Raw genomic sequence first — 13,738 nt, 5'->3', positions numbered from 1 at the left:
TCTGGGGTCCTGGATTGAAAGATATGCTGCAGGACCTGGAAACAGTTGACAACCTCTCCCAGGCTGCTCCCTGGTCAAGTGGATGGTTATAAGGGTCCCTGACCAGGCATGGCCCTTCCTTTCTGTCCTGGGATGACCTGGGGCAAGCTTCAAACCATCTGTGACAGGCATCTAGGCTCTTCTTGTTCAGAGTCAGGCTTCTTCATCAGCACTTGTTGTGTGCAGACATGAACAAATCTCCCTTCAGGGCAGTGAATGGGGAGCTGAAGATAGAAAAGGACCATCTAAGCTTTCAAACCCCACTGTCTTCATCTGAACAGAGCTCCTAATCTCTGTCACCTACTGGAGCTGCAGCCAAACACAGAGACCCCTCCCAAATGGGCACCGATGAAACTGACTTCCAAGAACAACATGGGGTCTGGGGGAACCATGTCAACCCACAGACCACATCTATGACCTATGTATGTAGTGGCACCTCCTCTCACTGTCTCCTCATTTCGCTCTGGAAAGCCCAACCCATGAAATCCCAAAACGACCTGTCATGTGTGATCCAGTTGAGAGGTGGCAGGTTACAGCCCTGTCTTCCTACCCACACTTCTCTGTCTCTATATCTTTGTTTCTTTGGCATCTCTCTGTGGCTTCCTTTCCCTGCCTCTGTTTGTCTGGCCCTCCTGCCCTCTGCTCACTCAGGCTTCCCTGGAAACACACCCTGGGTCACTCCCCACCTCCAGGGATCAGATTAGGTGTGCTGTCTGAGTGAGGTCAGAGGAGCCTGGTTCTGCTTCTGGTGATCCAGGCCAGGGCTGGAGCCCTGCTCTGCCAAGGTCTCTCTGACACGGGTGTTGAAATAAGTTCGTTCTGTAGTTGCCCATTTGGGATGGTGTCTGGAAGATTCTTCATGACTTTCTCCAAAATGAGGACTTGTGGGCCTCTCCTCCCTTTGGGCACTATCCCTCTTCCTCCCACTGCCACCAAGAGTCCCAGCTTCTCTCATGGACCCAGAGAACCCTGGGCCTTTTTGTTGTCAGGGGGGTTCTGTCCTGCCTGGTTTTGGCAATCGTTAAGTCTCAAAGAAATCACACAGAGGTCTACATTAGTTATAAACTGATTGGCCCATTAGCTCAGGATTCTTATTAACTCTTTCAACTTATATTAGCCCATTATTCTTGTCTGTGTTAGCTATGTGGCTCGGTCCCTTATTCAGCGAGGCAGTCACATCTTGTTTCTTCTGTGGCTGGAACTAGGACTTCCTTCTTCCTGAAATTGTCCTGTTCTCATTGACTCACCTCTACTTCCTGTCTGGTCGCCTTGCCTGTACTTCCGGCCAGGCTACTGGCCAATCAGCATTCATTTAAAATATAACTGATAGAATACAGACCACTGTCCCACACCACCTTTTCAAAGTGACCAGGGCTCTGATTAGACGTGCCTTAGTGTCCCTCCTGGAGGCCTTGGTCCAGGCCTCAGTGGTGGTATGGGTAGGGCCAAGGTTGCATGCTCTGGGCGATCCTTAGGTTTCCATGGCCAGGGCTGGTGACTGATTGGGGGATGGAGACATCTCCTGCCTATGCTGTCTCATGACAGATATGTTCCAGCCTGCTACTGATTTCATCTGAGCCACTGTCATGACCTCTGCTTACTGTGCCTGTCATGGTGACATTCAAGGTCCACCTCTAGTTTGGAGAGCCCTTGAGGGTCCCAACCTGAATAAAGGGGTGCCATCCCATGGCCAGGGAAGTGTCTTCCAGATCAAGACTCAAAATGCTCTGTGCAGTAGGAGGAGCAGAAAAGACAAATACTTGGGACAGAGTAGGTATGAAGGCACTTGGAAAGCATGGGGTCTTGGGTATGACTTATGGGACTCTGAGAAAAGTAAGGCACCTGCAGGGTTAAGTCAGACTTCAAGTAGCAGTCAAAAAATTGCAGAGGCTATAAATAGTTTGCTAGCCAACAAGATTGGGATTGCAATTATAGACCAGGAGCGTGTGGCCCTGAGGCCATGTCTGTGTTGGGAGGACACTGTGTTATCAATGTTTCCTTTATTTACTGGGACAGAGCAGAGACAGCTTAGTAAGAGCTGGATGTGGTGGCAAATGCTTGTCCTCCCAGTACCTGAGGCCTGCCAAGGGTCCAAGGCTATCCTGAACTATAAATTGCATTATAGAAAAACCTGGGCTATAGCATGAGTTCACACTTACAATTCAGATGAGAAAAGGGAACACGCTAAAAAAGCAATAACTATAGAAGTCCACTCATGAATCAGAGAAGAAGCTGAAGAAGCTCTCATGGGCTCCTTCCTGGGCCCTGCCTCCCATGTAACAGTGTCCCCTGCCTATGTCCTGCTGTCTGAGCTTCCTCCTCATTCACTGTCACCTGGCTTTTCCAGATTCCATCCTCACCCCCATTTATTGCTCAAAATTAGGGTCCTATGTAAAGCAAGTTCCATTTCCCTGTTTGTAAAACGTCACTAGACCTTTGATGGTTTTCCTTTTGTGCACACAGCAGTGAGCAGGATAACAGTGCTTCTCATGGGTCAGTCCTGTCCTCCCCATGGGAAACCCCTTAGCTCTGGTTGTGAATAGCATAGCTAACATTTCTGGGTGGCTACAAAGCCTTGCAGATTCCAGGGACACTTGCAAGCAAAGGTCTAAGGTGAATAAAAGCTGTGACCAGAAATGATAGGTCCGGGTATTTTTCAGATTTAAAGGTGAGAGTATAAGCTCTTTGAGGGGCTTCAAGTTCTCATCCTCCTGGGATCCAAAAGAGAAGAGGACCCCCTTCTCCACCATGCCCCTCGAGGGCCTTCTCTGAGCCAGAAGGGTGTGTCTAGGGCACAAGTTGCTCCGACCTGGCCAGTGCCTGTCTTGGGCATATCACAGCATAAGTTTCACTTCTAAGTCCACAGTAAAGAAGCTACATGAACCATGATGTTAAGGGTTGTCCTGAAATTTTTTTAAAAAATTCGAAATGAAAGCGAAGGAATAAAAGAAAACAGTAGAGGTTTAAAGGAGATGGAAGGAGAAAAATTATCATTATCTATGACCTAAAAAAAAATCCTTGCAAAATGCCACGACTGAAGTAGAAAAGCATTTGAATAATACAGTTTAGAATTACATGAAGTGGCAGGTTACAGAAGAAATACACAAAGCTCCGGTGTTCTCTTTCGGTTTTCCCTTTCATCAGAGCTGCAACATAGATGTGACTACGTTTGACGGAAAACCCAGGACCTGGGTGAGAGGTTTGACAATGTAAAGACATCTGCTTTCAGTAAGTTTATAAACGCATTTCAGCATAAATGGACCTGGATTTCCAATCACCATGGAAACATTCCTCTGGGTGTGTCTGTCCAGGTGTTTCCAGAGAGGTTTAACCATAGAAGGAAGAATCTACTTTTTGTTTTGTTTTGAGACAGGATCTCACTGTGAGTCCTTGGTTGGCTGGTCTTGAACTCCACCTGCCTGGGCTTCACAAATGTTGGGATTAAAAGCATATGCCATCACACCTGGTAGCAAGACTCATCTTGAATATGGATGGCACCACCATCCCACGAGCTGAGCTTCCTCGCTACATAAAATAGTGGATATCAGCCAAGCACCAGCACTGACTTCTCTGGAGGGCTCAACATGACCAGCGGCCTCATGCTCCCATCGGCACAGTTTCCCCACCACAATGGTCTGTGTTCCTCTTAAACCGTGACCAAAATAAGCCTTTCCTTCAAGTGTTTTGTCAGACATTAAGCAAAGCAAAGTTACTAATACAGAGACACTTAAAATGTGACCCAGAGGTTCATCTTGGGAGAAAGGCCCAATAATGGCCTTAGAAATATTAAAAAAGATTGATTGGAGGAGAGGTAAGCCTCCTCCTGCAGGGACAGGATCCTGAGAGGATGAATATACAGGTGTGAGAACTCCCATCCTGGTTTACCCTCTCCCTGTCAGGCTAACGGAGGTGGGTGGTGTAACTGACTTCCTAAGAAAGAGGCCCAAGGGGGCTGGAGAGATGGCTCAGAGGTTAAGAGCACTGACTGCTCTTCCAGAGGTCCTGAGTTCAATTCCCAGCAACCGCATGATGGCTCACAACCATCTGTAATGAGATCTGGCACCCTCTTCTGGTGCATACATGGAATGTTGTGTACATAATAAATCAAGAAAGAAAGAAAGAAAGAAAGAAAGAAAGAAAGAAAGAAAGAAAGAAAGAAAGAGGCTCAAGTCTTCAAAAGAGAACTCTATCTTCCTGCTGGATACACCCTGAGCAGGCTTCACGCGTAACTAGCGGTACTATACACAGCATCTAGGCTATACTACAGGCAAGGGCAGCTAATGCCCTTCTGCCGTCAGCCTCTCCTCTGCAGAGGGACAGATGTGATGGCTGAGAGCAGCCATGGTGGGACACGAGAACTGTAAGAACAGAAGCCCTGTTCCCTCAAGTTTCTTTCCTTCTCTCCCTGCTCTACTTCAGAGAAGTAGGGGTTTCAGAGCCTGGCATCGGGTGCTATTAATAAATTCTCAAATGAATATGAAAACCATGTTATATATGGTGAAGAAAGATGTCGGTAAAGGACCACGAGCACAGAGTGGTTGGTGTCCCCACTTCCAGGAACGTCCACTCGTTCCAGGCTTCCTGAGCCACTTCTCAGCTCTCTCTCACCCTTTGCTCTCCCAGGAGTCTGGCAACCCAGGCACAAATCTAGGAGGTCACCGGTATCAAAAGCCAGGCTGCGGGGGGGGGGGGGTGGGGGGGGTGGGGGTGGGGGTGGGATGGGAAGGCAGAGGCGAGCCAGGGCGATCGCCTTCCTTCTAGGATAGTGGTTCTCACCTTCCTAAGGCTACAACCCTTTAATGCAGTTCCTCATGTTGTGGTGACCCCCCAACTATAAAATTATTTTTGTCGATACTTCATATCTGTAATTTTGCTACTGTTATGCATCATAATGTAAATAATTTTGGAAATAGAGGTTTGTCGGATTTTTGCAACCCATGGGTTGAGAACTACTACTCTAGGCCCAGTAGAAAGCAAGGCTGCCACATACCCCTACTCCCAGAATCCCTTTCTCTGGCCCTTAGAGGCCATTCCCGTCAGATGTTCCTGCTCCCTGCCCCTCCTAACCCCTGAATGAGCTGTGCTTGGCTTGAGCAACTGTCCATTCCATGGCCTGCCCCATCCTAGCCTGGCCCTGGGCTAGGTCCCGCTGACCTGGTAGGTTGTTGGTAGTCAGGGATGGGGGTAGGTGGTTGGATGTGTGGGGTAGAAGTCTTCTAGTCACTTAGCACAACTCCAAAGCAACACTGAAGTGACCCATCTGGAAAACAAAGGTTCTGTCTCTTGGTGACCCATAAGATTTGTATTGCTATCATCAGGCAGACCATCAAATGCCCTTCCCAGGCCAAATGCCCAACACCTTCCTGCCCAAACATCACCTATTTAGGTCCCGTTTGTCCTCTGACCCAGCCTTCACCCAAGTCCCACTCCGCTACCCTTACTCATCCTTGTTCTTTGCTCTTCTCATCTTCTGTGGTCCCGGCCCGGCCCTCTCCCTACCTAACCCAACTTTCTCTCACACACACACCCCCCCTCATGCCTACCCCAGCCATCTTTTACCCCCTCCCAGATCCACTCACTTCTATCCAGCCAGCCCTGCCCTGACTTCGCCTGTCCCGCCCCTCCCCGCCCCAGCCTCGGCTCCCTCCTGCCCCGCCCCCACCTCGTGCCCCGCCCCTGCCCCGCCCCACTCCCCGAGACCCACGGTCAGCACCGGCAGGCTTCTCATCCAGCAGTCATCGCGGCGCCCAGCGTTCCGACGCCAACATGTCCCAGCGCTTCGTGGTGACCCCAGCGCAGAGCGGGATGGGAGACGCGGGACCCAGGACAGAGGGCGGCAGCGGCCAGCCTCTGTGCTTGGATCCCGACCCCGACCCCGACCCAGATCCCAATCAGGTGGCAGCCCTGAAAACACAAGAAGTAGATGCGCTGCCCATTCTGCGCTACTGCCGCGAGCCCAGTCGCTATGGTAAGTGCAGCTAAACCTTCCTCCTAGGGGGCCACTGTGGTGCCTGCTGTCCAGGTGTCAGGAGGTGGCCATTGCCTGCTGGCTAAGGAATGGTTGCAGGTCACACCAAGTGTTACAGCGCCGGCTCTGGAATCCGCTGGTGTCCTTTGTCCCACAGTTTAGTCCTGCTAATCCCTGGCCCTGCCTGATGGCCTGTGGACCTTGTCGGTAGTAACGTTCTGCAGAGTGGTTCTAAGGGTCAGTGGGATATTGGTAGTTAGTGAAGGACGGCTTCTGAGGCCGGCTTCTGGGGCCGCCTTCTGATCACTAACTCTAGACACTCCCCCCCCCCCATATATATATATATTAGTACCTCTGAGAAAAAGAGCTCTCTCCTCTGTCCTAGTGTGGGATTCGAAGGTGCAGGAGAGACAGAGGCAGCCAGCCTTTGGTGAGAGCCGATTGTAACTTGTAACTTCGCTGCTGTGGAAACCCCCTTGGCTAGCTGACCTTTACAATGACTGGTGATCTCTGCCTGCATCTAAGAATCCTAGAACCGTGCAATCTATTGCTGCCCACACATCTGCAAAGCCACGTTTTCCAAGGAACACGCGACAGAAGCAGGCGCTCACTGTGCACTCTCCTGATTGTTCTAGAGCCCGACTTTGGGTCAGGGAGTGAAGATGAAGCCAGGTCTGGTGCCTGGGTTGGTCTTTGCCCCACCCACCTGGCAGTTAGCTGGCACTTGACAGGCAGTCCCTGAGAGACCTTTGCCTTCTGAGTACCAGTCTGCCTTCCTGGGTAGGGTCTCCAAAACTGGATTGCTACTGGTCTAAAAACCTGTCCAGTACTCAAATGCCCTGCCCCTGTCAGCTCGGGAGGCACCATCACAAATACCCGTGACAGGTGTGTTCATGTTGCACACATGCAGTCTTTTAGAGACTTGGGGGAGGCTATGCTGTGACTTAGAAGAACTTAGAACTGTCACGTTTCTGATGAGTTAACTTTTGTAACAAAATCTGAGCAATTGTTTCCCTGTGTGAACTTGGGCATTACATAGCTGTGTTGTGTGTATGTGCGCATGCATGCATGCATGTGCATGTGTGTGGATGCATATGGGTACACATGCAAGCTACAGATAACTATTCCCTAGATTGGGCATGTTGAACTGCGTCTTCATCTGTCTCTGTTCTGAGCTCTAGGTCAGGATTTGTCTCATGCTTTAGTGGGCAGGGTTGCTTGTCCCACAGGGTAGTGGTTGACTCTCCTTAATCTTAGCATGGCAGCAAGCTTGCAGTGGCTGTCTGCCTACTTGCCAAGGGACACATTTCTTTTGGGTTTCTTTGTGGAACTCAAGAAGCAAATAGATGATCTTTGGGTCACCAAATACAGTGACAGAGCAGTTATGGTGTCTGCAGGACCTGCTTATAGGGAGCCTGCTTGACCACGAGGGCTAGCCAGGGGGTGTGGGTGGGAGAAAGCAGAACAGCCCCAGCTACTGGGGGTCTCTTGAGTTGCTGAGGCAAGGAGCCCCACTGTAATCTTGGAAAATATCCCCCACCTTTGAGGCAGAGAATCTGCTGATGGATGGTGAAGGACAGGGGTCTATGCCTGCCCTTGACCTGGGCTTTCTGGTTCCCCATGGTCTCAAGGAACTCAGGTCTCCAGGACTTAGTCTCACTTCTTGAATAAGAAACTAATACCCAGAAATATTGAACACCTACAACACCTTGAGCCAAGAGCATGAGTCAGGCCAACACAATAGTGTCTTCTGTCCCTTGTCCTCAAAGTCCTTCATGCTGGATTATAAACCCCATCAGAGGTCCTCAAAGACAGGATGCCAGGGGACAAGTGGGGGTCAAGACTTCTCCATGCTCCCCTCCCTCATTTCAGGATGCTGGAGTAGCATAGAGAAAGAGCATGACCCAAAGTCCTTGACGTAGCAGGTGAGGCAGGATTAGGTGGAGCCCACCATGAGACCTCCCAGCCCTGAAATCCCCAACCTCCTCTCCTCTCTTGTAGATGGGGTCTGTGACTTCAGTCTAGAAGGCCCTGAGGGTCAGATGTCCAGGGGTCAGACCCCACTGGTGGTCGGAGGTAGGGCTGGGCCAGTCCCTGTTACCCTCATGTGGGTTCTAGGGATTTGGGTCTCAGTGCTGTACTGGGGCCCCACCTGTCTGGCTAACTGAATCTGTCCATGGACAGCTGGCTCCAGTTGTGTGGGGATTTCATGTGGCAGTCCCAGACAACGGTCCCTCCAGTGCTTTCGTGTCTTGCTTCTACGTGGGAACAGAAGACCTATTATTTGGTGTTTCATTAACACAGAGTAAACTAAGTTTGAAAACAAACAGATTTTATTGGTCCGACTTGGGCACAGTGCCAGGAGCCGAGCCCTGGGTGGGGTGTTGTCCTGAGTCAACCTTTGGGTACAGATGTGTGGCAAGTACTGAGGATAAACTTTCTAGATCCCCAGGGATGTCAGGTCTCCTGGCTTGCAGCCTCCTTCAGGACCAGCTCCCATAGCTTTCCACTTTCCATATTCATCATGATACGTGGACGCTGGCCCAGTTGAACCTTTGACCAACACCCTTCATATGAGTATTTTGGTCTCATCTCTTGGGTGGGGTGTGTCCAAGAGTAGATAGCACATGGTCTCCCTTTGCTGTGTGATGGGATGTGAGTGTGATGTTGAATCTCTTATCTGCAGAGCCTGCTCAGTCTATGTCCCATAAGACACAGGTCTCGATACTGAGCCTTTGGACTGTGTTCTATTTGCTTTGATAAAGGTGGTACCCATAGAGGTACAGAAGTTAGGCTGTTGTTTGGTAGGTGTGACCGCCTACTCCATGGCTGTTACTGCATCTTTTGTGAGCACAGGGGCAGAGGGAAGGGTACATGGACCAAGGGGGAAATTACTCAGCACGTAAGGCCCATAGGAAAGATCCTGTTTCTATGCCAAGGGCCCAGAGAGAGGTCACTCTCTGCTCTCCAGTTGAAGGAGTTCTGGTTGAGAGTCCTCATGGCAAAGACTTGGTGTTCTCAGAAGCATTTACTAATATAAGATGGACAGCTACCCAGAGTGCCCCCAAGACAGAGGGGACAAGGAAAGGAGAAGGTCTCCCGATGGCAAGAGGAGCTATAAGCACAGGGCTTCCCAAAGAGGGCTCCTGGGAGGTTACAATAGCCTACAAGGTCATACGTGGCCTGGAGTACTCTCTGCCGTCCAGATTCCTGTGGTTTCACCCATGTCCAGGACAAAGACCAGTGTTGAGTCCCTGATTGGAGGTTGGCATTATGCTTCCCGTCACTGTTATGGCTGGTAGGATCACATGTCTGCCAAATTTCGATAATTATACTTCAAGGGGTGGTGGTATAGGACTTGGCCACAGAGATTTAGTGAAGCTACCTGCAGCTATGCCTGCCCTCAAGACTCAGATCCAAGAGAGCATCCCACTTTCCATGACAATGGTCTCTCCAGTGAGGTGCCCAGGGAGCCCAGGCTGAAGTATCCTGATGTGTACATATATCTACATGTATGTGGCTGTGAGTCTATGAGTTCCTGTGTGTCTCCTTGTCCCCTGCAGTATCTCCATGCTGTGTATCTTTGTGTTGTCTTTGGGTCTCTCTGTACCTCCATGTTATCTGTGTATGAGTCTTATGGTGTGCTATGGTGTAGATGTCTACATGTTGACTCTTTGTATGTCAGTGTGCCTGTCTCTGTATTACCTATGTGTTTCCATGTTGTCTCTGTGCAGTCTGCATGTGTTTGTGTGTGTGTCTCTTTGTACATCAGTGCTGTCTTATCTCTCTGCCGTCTCTCTGTTGTTTTCAGTGTCTCGATGTGAGTTGATGTTGCCATGGTATGCCTGTCTCCATGTTACCTGTGTGTTCCTGTGTCTCTGTGTTCACCACATACGTCTCTGTGGACTCAGCTCTGCGGTTTGTTGCTTAGCATATCTTCTGTGGCCTCTGAGGCAGTTTCTATGAGAACACTTCTGAGTTAGGCATGCACAAAGGAGGGCCAGTTCCATGCTGTTTTCACACACTGCAATGTCTCTCACTGCAGCCCTAGGTTCTGCTTGGGAAAATTGTATCCCAAGCCGTACCTGGATTCCCAGAACAGAAATACTGTTACACTGCCTCTCCTCAGGCTGCTGAGGCTCAAGAGCTAATCCCGGGTGATGGCCAGACTCTGGTGCCTGAAAACCTGCTGCCCGCTGGGCAGACTGTTTGCTTTTTGCTTAAATATTTCATAGGGTGTGGCCCTCCTGGTAATCGGTAAGATGCCGCTAGCTCTTGGCGAGCCGTGCCAGCTCAAGTTCTGTCACTTTGCTGTGAAAGAGGTCTCGATTTGGTGATGGTTAACTCGGTTTAGCAAGAAACGCTCAGTGTACGTCCTGTTCTCTTCTTTGCTACATAATATTTAACTTGGCTTCTTTTTTTCCCACTGGAGTAGGCTAGGGTTTGAGACACCACATCTCTTTATGGGAAGAAATTTTCTTTAAATAAAGCAACAGCATCTAAAAGGTAATCAGAACTAGGTCAGGAAGAGCCCGAGTTGGAGGCCTCAGGCTGGAACTGGGTTTCTTGGTACTAGTGCAAACCCCGCAGCAAAGCAGGGGACTTTGACCCGGGGCATTCAAGAAGACAACAGCTCTGGTGTCTCCTGCTCCCGTGGGAGAAACAAACACGTGAAAACATGCATGTCTGGGTGACACCCACCCTCTCCAACCTACTAAAGATGCAAACTCACAGGAGCATTTGTGTTTAAGAGGTCATAAGGCCTTCCCCAACCTGTCGGAGAAATAAACACATGAGTATATCTGTGTCTAAGGTAACCCAGCCTGAGTCAAAGCAGCCCTGGTTGCAGAGGAAGCCACTGGGTGAAATTGATGCTGTTCACATGCAGATATAGACCTACAGGGATGCAGGTGTGTGTGTGTGTGTGTGTGTGTGTGTGTGTGTGTGTGTGTGTGTGAGAGAGAGAGAGAGAGAGAGAGAGAGAGAGAGAGAGAGAGAGAGAGAGAGAGAGAGAGAGATGCCACTTACTGTATCCGTGTATAAGCAGAGAAGACAGGGGAATCTGTTAAATGTGAATGGGTGGGACACTGGGAAACCATCTACCTGGTAATGGGTTAATACCCAGAATAGAAGGTCCTTCTGTAACTCTGTGGCAACTAAAACACTCAAAAAAACCAATTAAAAAAAATGGATGAAGGGGCTGGGGATGTAGCTCAGAGACAAGGCACTTGCCTAGAAAACACCCTAGGTTCTATCGTTAGCACTTCGAGATGGACAAAAGGACTTGACAGCTAGAAAATAGGCTCCTGAAAAGATGTTCAACTGACTGATTAGCAGAAAAATGCAGGTCGAGACCATAGCTAAGGCTGAGGGTGTAGCTCCGGATTATAACAGCTGCCCTCTGGCTTCTATCCCAATACCAAAATAAAATAAAATAAAAAAGGGTCCAACTGACAATGAAAAATCACTTTACACTCCTGATGGATATTTTTTATAAAGTTGAATATATCAAATAGTATCAAGGATGCGGAGAAATCAGAACCTTGTGCTTTGCTGACAGAAATGTCAGTTTTCAGATACAGGCCCTGGAGAAGACAGCATAGAGTTTCTCAAGGATTTAGATTTGGAGCTTATCAAGGTGGCCTAGAGGGAAAGGCACCTGCCACCAGACGCGACAGCAAGAGTTCAATTCCTGGGACCCACATGGCCACAAGAGGGAACTGACTCCCATCCGTTGTCTTCTGCCCATATGAGAGTCATGGCACATGCTCTCCCACGCTCTCCCACACACGTATACCATAAATAAATGGAACACAAATGTTAAGTCAGTTATGTAACAACCAAACAACCATTGCATTCCTACACGTGCTGGGGTACAATCAGACAGACGGATCTTTGCACACCCACATCCGGAGTGGTTTTGTTCTTAGCCGTAAAGGTGGAGCAGCCCAGTGCCTGTTGGAGGTACTAGTGGTGTGCCGTGAAGTCATGGGAGATGTTGTCTAGGTAGAGCCTCTGCTCTAGGCCAACACAGAACCACTCATGCCAAATACCGTATCATCAGATGGACTCTTACAGGAAGTAGGCAGGTCCCAAATCACTAGTGTGACACTCGGCTGACAGGGAAGTCTCTGCTGCTTCAACCCTTTAAAAAGCAGTAACCTGGGCTAACCAGTTGGGTGTTTCCTGTGGGTCTGTGTCCTGTTTCCTCTTAAAAAACTCACCAGCCAGTGTTGGTGCCTCTAAATAAAAGGCAATTAGACCCCTGGCTGAGTGCGTTAGAATTTCACCTGTTGACAAGGGAATGTCACCCAGCCTTTATAAAAGGACACGGGGACGGAAAGGCAGTGTGCCCAGTGACAGAAGAGGATGCATCTGGATAGTTCTGCTTATATGAAGCTGCTGGATTGTCACGTTAACAGAGACAGAAGGTGGTCCAGAGGTGGTGGGGCTGTTATTTATGGGGGTGGAGTTTCCACTCTGTAAGATGAGATCTGGATTTTACCAGGTGAGACTGTATATACACAGGGTGCACAAGAGGGGCAGTATGCCTAATGCTGCTGAACTTCACTTAGTATTGACGGAAATAGTAAAGTTTATTATATATATATATATAATATATATAATACATATATATAGTATTCATTTTTATTTAGGGTTTGTGTGTTGTGTGTGTGTGTGTGTGTGTAGTGTGTGTGTGTGAAGCCACATATATACCAGTGCTTTTGGAAGCCAGAAGAGAATTCAGAGCCCCTGGAGCTAGAGTTACAGACACTTGTGAACTGCATGACGTAGGTACTGGGAATTAAATTTTGGAAAAGCTGTAAGTGTTCTTAACCACTGAGCCATCTTTCCAGCCTTAAAATGTGTATTTTATTACACACACACACACACACACACACACACACGCCAGGAAAGAAGATGCAAACAGGAAATCAAGGTCTGGCAAAACCACATCCTCCTGTTCTCCCTTCCTGGAGGTGAGAGAACTCTCAGGGAGATTGGAGGGTATCAGTCTGATTAAATCAATTTACACTAAGGCAGTTGTTCTCAGAGGAGTCCTTTATCATCTAAATCACTCACAGCAAGACATTCTTTGAACACTTATTTTTGTCTAGGGATCTTCCTGTTGCAAATTACATTCTATTACCTGTAGCTGTGGTCCGTGTACACACACACACACACACACACGTGCCCGCACACTCCTGTGTGTACAGGTAGGCAAACTATCTTTGCTATAATGGAAGCCCTACATGGTGCGTCGGAAGTTATTTTCAGCCCAGAAATCCTTTTATTTGCTTTGTGCTTTCCTCCTAATTTTAAAGGCAAATCATTATACCTTAGTGTACCATCCCATGCATGTAGTCTCAGGACTCAGGTGGTGAGGCAGAGGGATTTTCCAGAGTTTGAAGTCAGTGAATCAGACCCTGTCTGATATAAACAATAGAGACAAAAACAGAACAACAATAAAAACCAATTATAAACCCAACCAAACAGAATTTAAGAAAGCAAGTGGCTGGGCATAGTGGCACATGCCTCTAATCTTGTTTGCAAGGAGTAGAGACAGGATGGTAAGGTCCAGCCTGTCTTAGGATGAAACCACAACAGAAAACGAAAGAAGGAAAACAAGGCAGCTGATACTGGTGTGTAACCACTCTTCCTCATGACTTACAACGAGGCTGAGCCTCAGTTTCTCGTATCCCTCGAAACTGCCATGACTCAGAGTTTCTG

General features: G+C 48.7%; 1 protein-coding gene across 1 annotated transcript in view; it reads left to right on the top strand.

The window, feature by feature from the left end:
* Positions 1–5,717: 5,717 nt before the first annotated feature.
* Positions 5,718–13,738, top strand: part of Slc12a7 (solute carrier family 12 member 7) — an 81,505-nt gene continuing 73,484 nt past the window's right edge. Inside the window, exon 1 of the mRNA XM_075975699.1 lies at positions 5,718–6,007. Coding sequence (XP_075831814.1) covers positions 5,806–6,007 — 202 coding nt within the window. The 5' untranslated portion in view covers positions 5,718–5,805. The remainder of the gene's footprint in view (positions 6,008–13,738) is intronic.

This window comes from Microtus pennsylvanicus, chromosome 6 (genome assembly GCF_037038515.1).
Source record: "Microtus pennsylvanicus isolate mMicPen1 chromosome 6, mMicPen1.hap1, whole genome shotgun sequence".
Classification (NCBI taxonomy): Eukaryota; Metazoa; Chordata; class Mammalia; order Rodentia; family Cricetidae; genus Microtus; species Microtus pennsylvanicus.
This window is presented reverse-complemented; position numbering and strand designations above follow the sequence as displayed.